The sequence below is a fragment of the Dipodomys spectabilis genome, unplaced genomic scaffold (assembly GCF_019054845.1).
Source record: "Dipodomys spectabilis isolate Male_0828 unplaced genomic scaffold, ASM1905484v1 ptg000069l, whole genome shotgun sequence".
Classification (NCBI taxonomy): Eukaryota; Metazoa; Chordata; class Mammalia; order Rodentia; family Heteromyidae; genus Dipodomys; species Dipodomys spectabilis.
Genome location: NW_024870746.1, coordinates 20,691,672 through 20,706,111, shown reverse-complemented (window position 1 = coordinate 20,706,111; position 14,440 = coordinate 20,691,672). Strand labels below are relative to the sequence as shown.

At 46.5% G+C, this 14,440-nt stretch overlaps 1 protein-coding gene across 1 annotated transcript; it reads left to right on the top strand.

The window, feature by feature from the left end:
- The first annotated feature begins 1,577 nt into the window (after nt 1–1,577).
- On the top strand, nt 1,578–13,189 carry Sertad4 (SERTA domain containing 4). Its single transcript, XM_042681943.1, has 4 exons — nt 1,578–1,643; nt 6,689–6,880; nt 7,978–8,093; nt 10,611–13,189. The coding sequence occupies exons 2-4, from the start codon at nt 6,706–6,708 to the stop codon at nt 11,379–11,381; spliced, it is 1,062 nt and encodes a 353-aa protein (XP_042537877.1). The 5' UTR covers nt 1,578–1,643; nt 6,689–6,705; the 3' UTR covers nt 11,382–13,189.
- The last annotated feature ends 1,251 nt before the right edge of the window (nt 13,190–14,440 follow it).

The window sequence follows — 14,440 nt, the reverse complement described above, 5'->3', positions numbered from 1 at the left end:
ATTTGTTTGCTGCTTTATTGAATAAATCACATTGGCTTTAAAAAGAAAAAGAAAAAGGAAATTCACTTAACTGCATGTCAATCACCCAAATTTTAAGTGTACAAATGAAATGGAAAACATTTATTACACAAATTTAATTACAATTCTAAGAAATAAACATGCAAATTAGATAGAGTTCAATTTGCAGATGCTAATCCTCATCCTTGAACTTGTTTCTTTCCTGCCCGGATTTTCAGTCTGTGTTGTCTCCTGGAGTCCTGGGGAGACAGGCAGCCAGAGGTTGGGTTTTTCACAGTCGGAGGAGCACTGTTTTAAAGAAGTGTTATATTTAGCACATCTGGCGTCGTAGCAGTAAACAAACATGATAGTCTTTGTAACACTTTTGGGCAGGTGCCTCCCCCTGATTTTATTAGGTCTGTACCTTCCAAGCCTCTGCGTTCATTACACCTGAAATGACCCATCTCGACTCTGGAGGGGTCCCTAGACACCAATGAAGGATGAATGTTTAAAAAGAGAAAGGAAGGAAGGGAAAAAAAAAAAACCCAATAGAGTCCAATAGAGGAGAAACACCACACTCTGCAAAAACGGTATGATTCTGAGGCTTCAATCATGGACCAAGGACCACCGCCTGTACTACTTTTCGTGTCTGACTTTTGTTTTCATTTCCTGGAGGATTTTCCCTGGGGCTCCCCCACCCAGAAAGAGTTGCCCATTCAAGTTGCAGCAGGACCACGGGTGCTTCTTTTTATTGATTTCGTCCCTTCCCTGGCGGCGGCTCGGGGCGGAGCGCGGGCGGGCGGGCGGGCGGGCGGGGGCGCCGCGGAGGCTGACTGCCGGGCCCTGCGCTGACATCTGTTTCTCATCTCCGTTCGCCGAGGCACCGCAGAAGAAAGTCTTTTGCAAAGGGTGGGAAAGGCACAGATTGTTTTTTTTTTTTTTTTTAATCACACGCACACACAACAACAAAACTAAACCCCAAAAAGAATATTTTTTTTAAAAGGAGAGACAGCTCAGGAGGTTGCAGAGCGAATACATGAGTGGGTGGAACCGAACCCCCCAGGGCGAGGGCGGGAACCCCAGAGCGCGTGGGGTCTGGGTTTGCGGGCTGGAGCTGCGCCCGCGTGTCCCCGGGCACCGGGCGGGAAGGGGAGGGGAGGGGAGGAGACGGAGGAGGGAGGGCGGGAAGGAGGGAAGGAGGCAGGGGGCGGGCTGGGGTGGGGGGTGAGGGGAAGACGCCCCGTGTGCAGCCTGAGGAGCGGAGGAAGGGAGGGAGGCAGGAGGGCGGGCGCTCGTCGTGTTCCCCCCCCTCGCCCCGGGGGCATCCTGCAGAACCTCTCCTCGGAAATCCACGGGGAAATGGCAAACAGGATTGACGGGTTTCGCACGCCGCTCGCTAGACACCGCCGCTCATTACCATAACCGTCTGCAGCGACGGCGGCGCAGCGCCCGGGTCGCGGCGGCGGGACCTGCCCGGGACCCTCGCCCGCCGCGCGCGCGCGTCTGCGGACACCACCGACCGGGCCGCGGGGACCGGGATCGCCACCCGCACGAGCGCGCACCGGGCGGCCGGGCTGGCGCCGAGCGCACCGCGGACCCGCGGCAGCCCCTGCGCGGCGGTCGCCGCCTCCCCGCTGACCCCCGCGGTAAGAGCCGGGCCGGGCGCGGGCTGCGGGGGGCGGGCGGGCGGAGGGCGAGGCCGGGTCTCCGGGGAGGAGCGGGGGGGGGGTTCTCCTGCCCGCGCGCGCGCACACACACCCGCGCCACGCGGCCTCCCGCGCGTCCCCCAACCCCAGGGGCTTGCACCAGGGTCCGCGCTCGGCCGGTCGCGGGGGAGGACGCGGGGCTTCTCCCCGGGGCTGGCGACCACCGCGGCTCCCTTCATCGGGGCGGGAGCCCCGGTGTCCCCCGGGCCGCTCCGGCTCCCGCCCGCGCGCGCAGGAGCCATGCCGAGGTTGGGGACAGCTGCTCCGAGGAGACCTCGGGGCTGGGGGGGGGGGGGGAGGGCGGCTCAGCCCCTCGTCCCGAGCTCGGTCGGGTGTGGCGGGCGGGGGGGGGACCCCCCCGGGCTGGGCACCGCGGCGTTGGCAGGTGGGGAGGGAGGGGTTACGGGTGTCAGGAGCGCGCGATCTCCAGCGGGAGCCGGAGCTGACACCTCCGGTCCCCGCCACCTCCGCCCCCGCGCCCTCCTCCCGCGCTGCCGAGCCGCGCTGCGGGCGGCGGCGGCTCGTCTGTCCTCAGCTCACCTCCCCGCGGGCCCAGGCCGCTGCCCCCTGCCCCTCCCCCGGACCCAGCAACTTTCCCGAGGGTGGGACTGCGGCCGCAGGCGAAGCGGCCCGGGCGAGGGGGGGGGGGCGTCCGCCGGGTTCCCGCCGCGCCGGGCGCTGGGCAGCCGGGGAGGGCGGCGTGGGGTGGGGGGTGGCAGCCCCGAGACCCGGCAGGCATCCGTGGCGGGCGGAGTGGCGGCGAGTCCCGGCCAGCATCGCCAGCCTTGCCAGCCGTCCTGAGTCATTCCCTTGGAATCCTACCTTTGGTGTGTTTATTTCCCTTAGAAGGAAACTTGGTTTAATTTTTTTTATGTATATATAAAAGGAAGAGAGAAGAAGAAAGGAAGGAAGGAGCCAGAAAGAATAATGATAGCACTTAATTCTGCAGGAGAGGTACTGTGCTCTGGCACCTTGGAATACAACTTGCCTTTGTTCCCAGACTCTTGGGTTGTTTACTTTCTCCTGCAGCCACAAGCCAGACCAGCACTGCCCACTGTCCAGGAAAAGGGGCTTGGGCTGTGGAGTGAACCCCCCTAGGGTCTGTTCAGGGCGACTCGGTGGGTGCTACCCGCTGGCCAGATTGGCCCCTCAGACTCCCCCTAACCTCCCCCCCCCCACACACACACACACTTCCCGCTGACTTGGTCTGGAGACAGCCAGCACCAGGGCTCTCATTCTGGGCCGCAACCTCCCATTCCCCGCTCTTGAGACCCAGCCAAAGGCTCTTGGCTGTGAGACTCCACAGTGGATGATCCAGGCAGGCAGGAGGGCTACAGAGACCTGCACAAAAGCCACACCTGCCTCTTTAGGAGGGTTGGAAGATTTTGCCCTGATCATCTGATCCCTTCTAACACCACCGGCAGACAAGTTGTTGAGAGCTTGTAGGGACAACGTCGAGGACAGGGGCTTACGTCCACCCGAGTGGGACAGTCCAGTGCACCTGAGCTGCTCTGGAAATGCCAGCCTTTGAATTACCTGCTTTCCAGGCTCGGAATCTTTTCTCTGACTGCTCTAATGCTCTAAAGATGTTCTCTAATTGCCAGTGACAAGTAGGAGGAGGCCCGTTAAAACCATGACCAGGAGCTAAAGTGAAGGTGCTACTGAATGTTTGCCTGGTGTCAACCGCAACTATTAACATCATAATGGCTCCATGGGAAGAGCAAGCCCAACTCATATGCAAAAACCAAATTGTATAGAGATAAATGCCTTGATGTCCAGCCTTCAGCCTGCTGAGGACCCTTGAGTCAGTCTTGCTACTATATCCACTTGCATGACAAAAGACACAGGAGCCAGAGCATAGTAGGTTAGGACTTCCTTATTTTGACCAATATGCAGACAAAACACACTTTATCAGCTCCTTTTGAATTCACACACTTCTGATGCTAAGGGAAAAAGCACGCACACACACATATGTATATATAGTGGCTATATTTAATATTAACAGCATGTAAATTTGTAGACAAGTTTCTGAATACCATAGCAGGATTGTAATGTAAATCACACGCAGAGAATACTGAGTTTGGCTCCCTACATAGACTACAAATAAAGATGTACATTAAACGTTGAGTGCCTAGTGCTGTACAGTTCAATGTTTCTTCAACATTAAACTTGCCTTCTTCGTTTATTAATATCCCAGAGTAATTCAGATAGACTAGGAAGACTCAGTTGCAAAATCTCCTCCTTTCGCTCCCAAATAATCCTAGTTCATTCATGTTTTATTCAGGCTTACATAAATCACTTGCAGAACTCAGCCTTTCTCTTTTAGGGTTTAGTGTGTAACAGTTTCCGATTCAAAAAAAGAAAGGTGTGTGTGTGTAAGAACTTACTGAAATTAGATGTTGTAAACCAAAGAAACAACCAATATAAAAACTATTAGGCCACCTTTCAAGTTCAAATGCATAATGGTGGTATTTTATATGCTAAAAACAGTACTAACAAATAGAAACACTGGAATTCTTAACAACCAGCAGCAAGGCCACCCCCCCCAAGTCATTAAAATATAAACAAACTGACTAACATAAAACAGCACAGGCCTCATTAACGTCCTATTAAGCAAAGGTAATTGTGACTCGAGACCTGAAAATACCTTTCTTTTAAGGGTCATGGCTTTGTCCACCTGTCTTCACGTACATACAATGACATTTTAAAAAAGGCTTGGATCTTCACAGAATTCACCATCAAAGTGAGTTGTAAATTTACAGCTGGGAAATATTGTTGTCCTCTATCAAAGAACTTCTGGTTTCTAATTAAAAAAAAAAAAAAGCTATGATTTGCTCTTAGCAATAGCATTTCCTGATATGATTGTCTCTTAGAATAGGTTGAAAGATTGGACCATTTCCTAAGAGTCTTTGTGGAATAAAGTATCATGAGCTCTGATACTTCGTTTGGATACAGAATTTGAAGGATGCTAGACAGAATGGCTGATTTGTCGAATCAATGCAAGTGAATATTTTTTTTTGAAGACTCAAAGAGAAAAAGAAATGGCATATCTCACATTTCCTGATAAGAATCAGCTAAACACTCCTCCTCCCCTCCCCCACTTACAATATGGTTATCTGATGTCTCTTTGGAGGGCATCTTAAAAGAAATGGGACGCTAGGTTTAGTAGCCCACATCAACTAGATCCTCATTCTACCCACTGACCTGGAGCCCTTCCCTGTCTTCAGTGGCATTGGGACTGACGTTGAGAGGGCAGAGAGAAGCCTAATGAAAGGGCCTTTGCTGCTAAGAGCTGCTCTGTCAGAAGGACTTTGTCTCTTTAATGAGGCCATTCCTTGTTATCCTGATGTTTTTCCTCCTTTTACTTGGAAGTGGACCCTGGCAATAGCTGGTAAGGAATAATAGTTTACTCCAAGACAATGATAGAGTCATCCTTTCTCCATAACATTACAAGCTATCTAATTTGGAAAAGAAAGAGCCAACTAGACCCTCAAGTGTATGTTTGAAAGGCAATCTTCAGAAAGCAAGCCTGGCATCACCTTGCAACAACTTCAAACCGCAAAGTGACAGTAGAGACGTGGGTCTCCTAAACGAATTGGCAGTTAGCAAGGCACTGTCTGCTCTGCTGTCACCCCTGGTCTGTGGGTCTTTTTGCTTATTTATTGTGTGTGTCTGTCGTCTGTCTTTCTGTCTGCCTGGGCTTGAACTCAGGGCCTGACCGCTGTCCTTGAGCGCTTTTTTACCCAAGACTGATATTTTTCCACCCAAGACATACCTCCACTTACATCTTTTTGGTGGTTACTTGGAGATAAGAGTTTCACAGACTTTCCTGTCCTGGTTGGCTTCAACTGTGACCCTCAGATCTCAGCCTTCTGAGTTGGGAGTGAGCCACCAGTGCCAGGCTTGTCTTTTTAAAGCTTTCATAGCAGATTCTTCTCCCTTGCACTTGCCCTTGGCCCTACCTTGAACCTCATGAAGGACCAACTGAAAACATTTAGCCCTTCTGGCAGTGTCTTCCATCACCTAAGGGGGAGCAGGGCCGGCAGCATGTCTATAGAGACACCTCATCTCCCTGCAGACCCAAGGGGAAGGGCGTGAACTGGAGAGAAGGGCAGTGATGTGTGGCCTCTTGGAAAGTTCCTGCCTGCGTCTGGGCTTTGCAGTTTAAAGAGTTTCTGGCTGCCTCTGGCCCCAGAGCCCTGGCTCCTGTTTAATATTCTGCCTGCTCGGTTGATGTTGTGCTTGGCTCCTGTGGGACTGCAACTCACGGCTGGAAACTGGAGCCAATTTTCTGTCTTCATCTAGCAGTGTTTTGACTGGAGGCAGATCCAGTTCAGGCCGATCAGGGCTGGTGGAAACAACTACCAAGTGTCTCTCTGTCTGCTTCCCTCTGGGAGGAGAAAGTGGAGGGAGCCCCCAGCGTGTTGTAGAGGAGACAGGGACAGCGGCACAGACTGAACCTGAACCCCAGAGCATCAGTTGGGATTAAGGTGGAGATTTCTGCCTCCCCCACCCTTTTGCCTTGATTGATTAGCAGATTTCATCAAAGGAGACTCCCAGGGGATTGAGTAGAAAATTGATTTTGCCTTATTAATAGAAAAGAAGAGCAAGGGTTTTGGCCCTGCCTTTTAGTGGTACATTTTCTGCTGGGAAGGTCAGGAGGAAAATGTGTTTAGAAGGCAAAGCAGCTGTCTGGAAGAGGGCTGAGGGGAATGTGAGAACAATAAGGAGTGGGGTTTTAAAGATCCGCCTCTGAAATGCAGACTGCTGAACACAGAGGCTGAGTTAATAGCAGCAAGAGTTTGCTCAGGTTTTCTTGGGGGGGGGGTGTCGCTGGGGGGGTAGGGAATCTGATGGTTGGGGATGAAGGGGGAAGACCTGGAAGTAAAAGTTTCCCAAAGCCAAAGAGATGAAAATGTCAAGGTCAACCCCTGGCTGGCTCTTGATCAGGGCTGTTTTCCCTTTCTTTTTTTTTATTCCCACAGATCTGAGGCTGTCAGAGATGACTCTGGTTCTGTCCATGAATAGATTCTGCGAGCCCATTGTCTCGGAAGGGGCTGCCGAAATTACCGGGTACCAAACACTATGGGAAGCTGACAGCTACCGAGGCCCCAGCCCCCCAGGGCCAGCGCAGGCTCCTTTGCAGGGAGATCGGGGAGCCGGCCCCCCACTGGCAGGTAGAGCTCTTGACCCTACTGCTTTCTGTGGCCACACTGGTGGGGAGGTGGTATTTCAGGCGCCTCTCTGAGCTGAGAGCTATTAATGCTTCAGGGCTGTCTGTACAGTCATCCTAAGCCAGCCCTGGCTCCTGGGAGAGGACCAGAAGTGGTATTTAAATTACATTCCAACCTGCAGCTCCCAGGGCTTCGGCTTGCCTGAGAATCATGGGGCTGTGTTTTGAACAGAGCCAATCCAAGTACTGAAAGTCAAGAGTGTGGATTCTGGTATTTTATCCTGGGGAACGATGTGGTTTTCTGAGCTACACAGGCCTCTTGTGCTCACAATGAAATCTTTATCCCAAGATGATCACATGAAATGATCGGCACAGAGGTTACAGCCAGGTGTCTCTTCTCTTTATGAAGACAATTGGCTTTGATTGATTTTTTTTTTCTTTTAAAAAACTAAAATATCAAGCAAGATTCAGGGAACTCTGTTTTGCCAAAAAAAAAAAAGGATTAAGAGCGATTTGCGTCTAAAAAAAAAAAAACAGATCATGGTTGACATGTTCCATTTTCAAGAGTGAAAAGGAATTTAATTACCCCCAAATTTAAATTTTAAATACTTAAATTTGTATTTTAAAAGAAGAAATGTCATAACTCCAGTGTGCAGATAACCATTTGTTTACTAAGCTAGAGCCAATAACACAGAAAGTGGTTTGATTACCAGTGGTTCTAGATAAAGATGTATATATTTAAACAGTGGCGTTAAGTGTTTTAATTAATGAAACAATTCAGAAGACTGATATTATTTCACAGTTACTCCACTCTTCCCCTTTCTGAAGTTTGCCTGTACATAGAATTAAAGAGTCTGATTATTTAAGTAAATGCAGAATGATGTCATTTTTCCAATAAATCGCCTAGAAGTCTTGCCTGCCCTAGCTCACAGAATTCCATGTGATAGCAACTATTAAAGAGAAATGTTTATTTTTAATCAGCACATGTACAGACAAAGAGAGAGCCAACTATCTTCTAGAAGGAAAGGAAATGAAAGTATTTTGTTTGGAGAACCTCTGGCAAACCGCATGTCATTTGTCATATCTGATTTATTACCACAGGATCCCATTACAGGGGAATTTCAAATCCTTTAACAACATCCAAGATCTCATACTTTAAGAGGAAATATGTGGAGGAAGAGGATTTCCACCCACCACTCAGCAGCTGTAGCCATAAAGTATGTTTTTTTTAAGTCATTATTTTTATTAAGAGTTTAAACTATTTAGTAACAGTTGCTTGATCCATTTCCAGAAATTAAATTGTTCTACCCAAGCAATGAAAATGAACCACTTCTCTGGAGGGCCATATGAATGGTTGTCACTTTTTTTTTTTCCATCTTGTATTATTTTTCATGAGTACTTGAAGAGAGAGTCCAAAAGAGATCCTCTCCCCAGAAATAACAAAATTATAGAGTGCAGTGAAGGTCTTTTGTACTTACGATTTAATTTTTTTCAAGTTGCATGGAGGGCTCTGGTTACCCTACACATTCACATGTAAGAAATGCTCTTGTTCTCTTCTGCCATTCTCTCTCCAGTCTGAGCTCTCACTGGCCACGACTACTTCTGTGTGTGCCTGATTGGGGCAGCCACCCTTGGCTTGTCCTTACCCGTTAGTGGTAGGCTCACCATTCCTTGATGGAGTGCGTTCAGTATAGCATGTACTTCATTGTACATCATTCCATGAGCTTGGTTTTTTGAAACTGAATTCATTCCCAAGAAGAGACCAGAGCTCACTTTTTTTTGAGAGAGAGGATCTATATAGTAAGAAAACACATGATGGGGTAAATTAATGGGATTATGAACTGAGCATGTAAGCTTTTGAAATATTAGTTCTATTTTTTTTGGAGCCTTCTTCAACCTGCTGATTTTTATCAAGGAAGGTATATTCCCCAGACTATGGTTGCCTCTTGCCCCCAGACCCCATCCTTATCCCTTTAGATGGCATTTTTTGTCCCTGCTCATAAAAAGATTCCAACATGTGTTGCTAAGTACTGAGCTTCTTGCATGTGTAGTTTCTGTCTCTGCATTTGGCTGGTCTGGTTGAATTCACAGCTCCTTAGGATATGCCATGATTGTTGTTGTTGTTGTTTTTAATGACTTGGGAGAGCTGTGCATAGCAGCCCTGTGGCTGCTGTGTGGTGGCTGTAGCCTTTTTCTAGTTGCTACTGGGTTTGCAACAACCATTACCCAGTGTGGATATCACACAGCCCAGAAGTGAGTCCTCTCATAATCTTCTCTGTGTCCCTTCTGCCCAGCTCCAAAAGGAAGTCTTCTCTGGTCCTTCAACTGGTAGATCCTGTCTGGGTCTAAGCCTCATTAATGATTGCTGTCCTTTTCTTAAGCAAGGATAATTGCACATATGAATCTCAGAGGACTAAGAGGAAAGAAGTGAAAGCTAAATCTCTTGTTCCTTAATGGCTAGACCACACTTGGAAGCGCACGCATTAGGACCTACATCTTGGCATCTTTTACTTATTGCTTTGCAATGTTTGCATATTTGCTTACACACACTTCATTTATTTACTTATTTTTGTCCGTTGTGGTCTTGACCTCTGGGTCTGGGCGCTGTCCCTCAGCAATTCAGCTCAAGGCTAGCGCTCTACCACTTGAGCCACAGCACCACTTCCAGCTTTTTCTGTTTACATGGTGCTGAGGAATCAAACCCAGAGCTTTATGCATGGAGGCAAGCACTCTACCACTGAGCCAGCTTCCCAGCCCCTACACACACATTTTCAAAAAGTACAAATAAGCTAGGCACTGGTGGCTCATGCTTGTAATCCTAGCTACTCAGAAGGCAGAGCTCCAAGGATTACAGTTCAAAGCCAATCAGGAAGGTCTGTGAGACTCTTAGCCTGAATTAACCACCAGAAAAGCCAGAAATGGAGCTGTGCCACAAGTAGTAAAGCACTACCCTTGAATACAAAAGCTAAGGGACAGCACCCAGGTCCTGAGTTCAAGTTCCAGTACTGACAGCACTATGACTTGAAAATTCTCTGGTTCTTGGCCACACCACTGTGCCAGGACAGGTTGGGGATTATCCCTGGTACTGGAGTCAGCCTCCTTAACGGACCACGAGGGGACAAAGAGGAGGAACAACAGGAGCCAGACATGGCCAAGAATAACACACACAGTGGTGAGGGTTTGGAGGTTTTTTTGTTGATTGTTTGGCGGGGTGGGGGAGTCATGAGGCTTGGACTCAGGGCCTGGGCTTTGTCCCTGAGCTTTTCTACTCAAGGCTAACACTATACCACTTTGTGCCATAGCTCCACTTCTGATTTTCTGGTGAGTAATTGGAGAGAAGAGTCTCACGAACTTTCCTTCCCTAGGCTGGCTTTGAACTGCAATCCTCAGATCTCAGCCTCCTAAGTAGCTAGGATTACAGGCGTGAGCCACTGGCACCTAACAAGTGGTAAGATTTTTTTGGGGGGGGTCCGGTCGTGGGGCCTGAACTCTGGGTCTGGGCACTGTCCCTCAGCTCTTCAGCTCAAGGCTAGCGCTCTACCACTTGAGCCACAGCGCCACTTCCGGCTTTTTTCTTTTTGCTTATGTGGTGCTGAGGAATCGAACCCAGGGCCTCAGGCATGCAAGGCAAGCGCTCTACCACTGAGCCAACTTCCCAGCCCAAGTGGTGAGATTTTGATGTTGTCCATCTCCTAAGCTTTCTCTTCCTTTTTTTTTTTTTTTTTCACTTTTAGACGATCTCCATTTTTGAGGAGCGAGCCCACATCCTTTATATGTCCTTAGAAAAGCTCAAGTTTATTGATGATCCTGAGGTGTACCTCCGAAGATCTGTCCTCATCAACAACCTGATGAAAAGGATCCATGGAGAGATCCTCATGCAGAACAACTGGTGCTTCCCTGCCTGCTCTTTCAATGGCGCCTCCGCCCAAGAGTGGTTCATGGCTCAAGACTGTCCTTACCGGAAACGACCACGGATGGCCAAAGAGGAGTGCGAAAAGTTCCATGCCTGCTGCTTTTACCAAGAATGTGGTGGTCACTACCTAAATTTGCCTCTTTCTGTAAATGCTAGTGTTGGAAGTACCTCCGCCGCTGCCTCCTCTTCCTCTTCCTCCTCATCTTCCTCTTCCTCCTCTCCCCCTCTGCCTTTGCCAAGCTGTTCCCACCAGGTGGATTTCCACGTGGGCAGTGCACCTATTTACAAGAGTGATGGCCAGATACCTGCCAATGAAATCTTTGTCACTAATGTCAGGTCGCTTGGTGTCCAGGAAAAGGCCAAATTAAATGATGAGAAAGCAAATCACGAGACCAACAGAGATGGTGACCCCCTCAGCCATGAACCTGTGGGAAATGACCTTGATTTTGAATGCAAAGGCCAATTTTATGATTACTTTGAGACTGGATATAATGAAAAAAACAATGTGAGCGAGTCTTGGAAAAAGTCTTTAAGGAAAAAGGAGCCTTCGTCAAGTAACAAGCTGTGCTGTAGCAAAGGAAATAAAATATGAGCCATCTTCTCGCCAAAACTTTGAAGCATGCACAGCACGATCAATTAGCTCTCATAAATTTTATTTTGAATGGATTTTATAGTTTTGTACAACTGATGAAATTATGCCATGAACATGCCATGTCGTTTTAATGCCTGGAGAACAGATTGCAGAAAACATCTGTAGTAGGCATCAGCGAGCTACTTAGAAATGTGGTGATTTTTTTTTTTTCTTTTTACCAAGAAAACAGTTGACGCAATGCTTAAAAGTATATCTTAGTTTTCTTACCAAAAACAAAGTCAGTAGACTAGATTGGGGGATTATGTGACCTTGTGATATTTTTCATTGTCTCCCAAGAAGCCTGTCATTAGATAAGAAAGTTCAATACATTTGCCAATTAATTAAGTCATTCTTTGGTAAGCAAATCAAGATAACCAGCAAAAGATGGTCTGCTTCTTCAATTATGATGCAGTATTTTTTTTCTAAATAAAAGACTGAAGACAGAGAGCTAGATGAAATGGCTTCGCAGCACTATTAAGTATTTGTATCTGACAGTCTCTCTGTGACAGAGGAAAGTAGGATGGGACATAATGAAACACCTGTTTAGGGGAGCAATCAACAGTCTTGGAGAGGGGTATTCCCTGGGAATTCCTGACTTCACTGTAGCTTACGGGTGATGAAGCTTTTAGTGAGGTGGTATACAGGGCGATTTTTGGTGCCTTACTTTCTCTTAATTTTTGCCAATGTGAAAATTAAGGATAAATCAGAGTTACAGCAGGGATTTAACAAAGAGGAAAAGAAAAACACACATATATACACACAAACAAAAAAAATCACAGGGTGGATCTGTATGGTTTGGAAACTGTTAACTTTGAACTATTGTGTTCGACTTTTGATTCAACATCTCTATTCTTCTTTTCTTTTTTATGCCCAGTTGCTTTGGGTTTGACATTGGGAAGAGGGCTTAGAGGAGACAATAGAGCGAGAGCTATTAGGATCCAGCACTAGCTGCTTGAGAGTTTCTGTGGTAACAGTCTGGTCTGTTGCTGGGGTTTGGGTTTTTTGGGTTTGGGATTGTTTTGTTTTGCTTTTGTTTTCTCTTGTCCAATGAAGTTCATGAACCCCGTGGCATGCATTATCCTTTAATCTGTTTTTTGCATCATTTCACTCGTTTAGATTATAAAAGCATGTGGTTTTTTATATATGACTTTTTGCTGTTGATTAAGAAGCACAATGTTAAGAAATGATGTGGTGATCCATAAGGTTTTATCTTAAAGAATGTAAAGATGCTTAGTTTTTGAAAAGTTATTTTGGAGAAATGGGACTTGGGGTGGAATAGTGACTATGTATGTATTTGGCCAATATTCTCCTCCATTTGAAAGAGTGTCAGAGTAGGGCTCTGACCACCTTTCTTCCGTTCACTCCAGCCAACTCCTTCCACTAAACTAATTCCTATTGCCAAGATCACTAATTGACTTGGACCTCCGTAACAATACTTCACAGGAACCAAATGCCAAACGGAGGAAGTAGGTAAGACCTCCCAGTTTCTCCAAGATAAAGCTTTGTTCTTATTATGGCTATTAATATTAAATATGGGTCTCATTCATACAGTGTATGAGTAGGATCATTTGGACAATTGTCCGCAAGGACCAATTTTTAAAACATGTTCTTGTGTTATAGCTAAATAGTCTAGTAATGTTTTGTCCTTTATTTTCAATATTTGATAAACATTTGATGTTGAAAATTTAGACAATAGATGCCTGTATATGAATGTGTTGTAATAAAGTGAGGTTTTCTTGATATATATTTATTAAAATGATCAAAATTCATTAAGGTTTTTTTTTTAACATTTCATTTTAGCTAGATTTCTCTTTTATTCTGTCTCTGCTGGGGGGTGGGGGGGGGAGGGTGAATGGGAAACATTCAAAATATCCAGAAGTTAGTAAATAGGGACTACAAAGCAATTTCAAAATAAGACTCTTCAAGAGGCCAGTGTTTCCAAATGGTCTTCGTTTAGATTGTAGGTTTGTCTTTTGTTGCTTAAGAAGCACAATGCTCCTAAATGATGTGATTAAATAAGGGTCTATCTTAAAAAATGTAAAGGTGTTTGTGTGGGGGAAGTTTCTGAAAACCTTTTGTAGCATGAAGCTGTAAGTATTGAACCCTTCACAAGTCCCTTAGGAAATGTATTGTTAGTTAAGAAGATGGCCCCTCTATAAATGGACAGAACAGCTACAATTATTACTATAAGTAGCTCATATAATGTTATACTAACTTTATTCTCAGAAGCTAAAATTTACTTGATAAAGGGGAAAGCTACTTGGAGGATAATTCATTTGTCAACTGCAGCATTGTTACTATAAGCATGATAACTACATGGAGATTTAAATATGAAAAAAGTATGACTCATCCTTTTGTTTTTAAGAGGTCCGGGCATCTCATGTATTCTTCATGGCCAAAGCAGGAACATGATAGAGTTGCTAATTTTCTCTTTTTAAAAAAAGTACTGTTTTATTGAATCAAGGTCTTACATTGTAAATCAGGCTGGTCTCAGCCTCCCAAAGAGAAGCTCATGCTTCTGCTCAATAAGACCTTCTAGAATTGTTTCTCACAGCTTGAGTTAAGACTTTTGAATCCATCCGCATAAAAAAAAAATCCGTTATTGCCAGTCATTTTCTCTTCACAGTATTTCCAGCATACTAAAAGAAATTGCTTTACCAAAACAGTCCCTAAACATTCACCCAAATGATGAACATTTGCTTGGTGCTAGCCTGAGACCTCCAGGGCCCCTGGGTGGCATTGCCATTTCTACCCATGTGACAGGAAATTAGATTTTTTTCCCCAAGGAGCCAACACTCCTTTGCGGTAAGATAAATCCATGACCTGAATTGCCCAGGACAGATTGGGAAAGGCTGTGGTGCTCTCCACCCTGTGCTGCCTCTGTCTGCCCTTCCCCAGGGTTATGTAGTTGCACGTCCTTAACCGAAGCCTTTGTCTCTTGTCTCTGGACCTTCCGTTCCGAAAGTAGGTAGTTGAACAACGTGGTCTGGCAAAAGCACTTTAAAAGAACAATATCGTAT

Excerpts from the sequence above, each read along its gene's own strand:
- Sertad4 (XM_042681943.1), top strand. The coding sequence starts at position 6,706 with ATGACTCTGGTTCTGTCCATGAATAGATTCTGCGAGCCCATTGTCTCG. Across the intron at positions 6,881-7,977 it reads AGCCGGCCCCCCACTGGCAG|GATCCCATTACAGGGGAATT; the intron begins GTAGAGCTCTTG and ends TTATTACCACAG. Across the intron at positions 8,094-10,610 it reads TCAGCAGCTGTAGCCATAAA|ACGATCTCCATTTTTGAGGA; the intron begins GTATGTTTTTTT and ends TTTCACTTTTAG.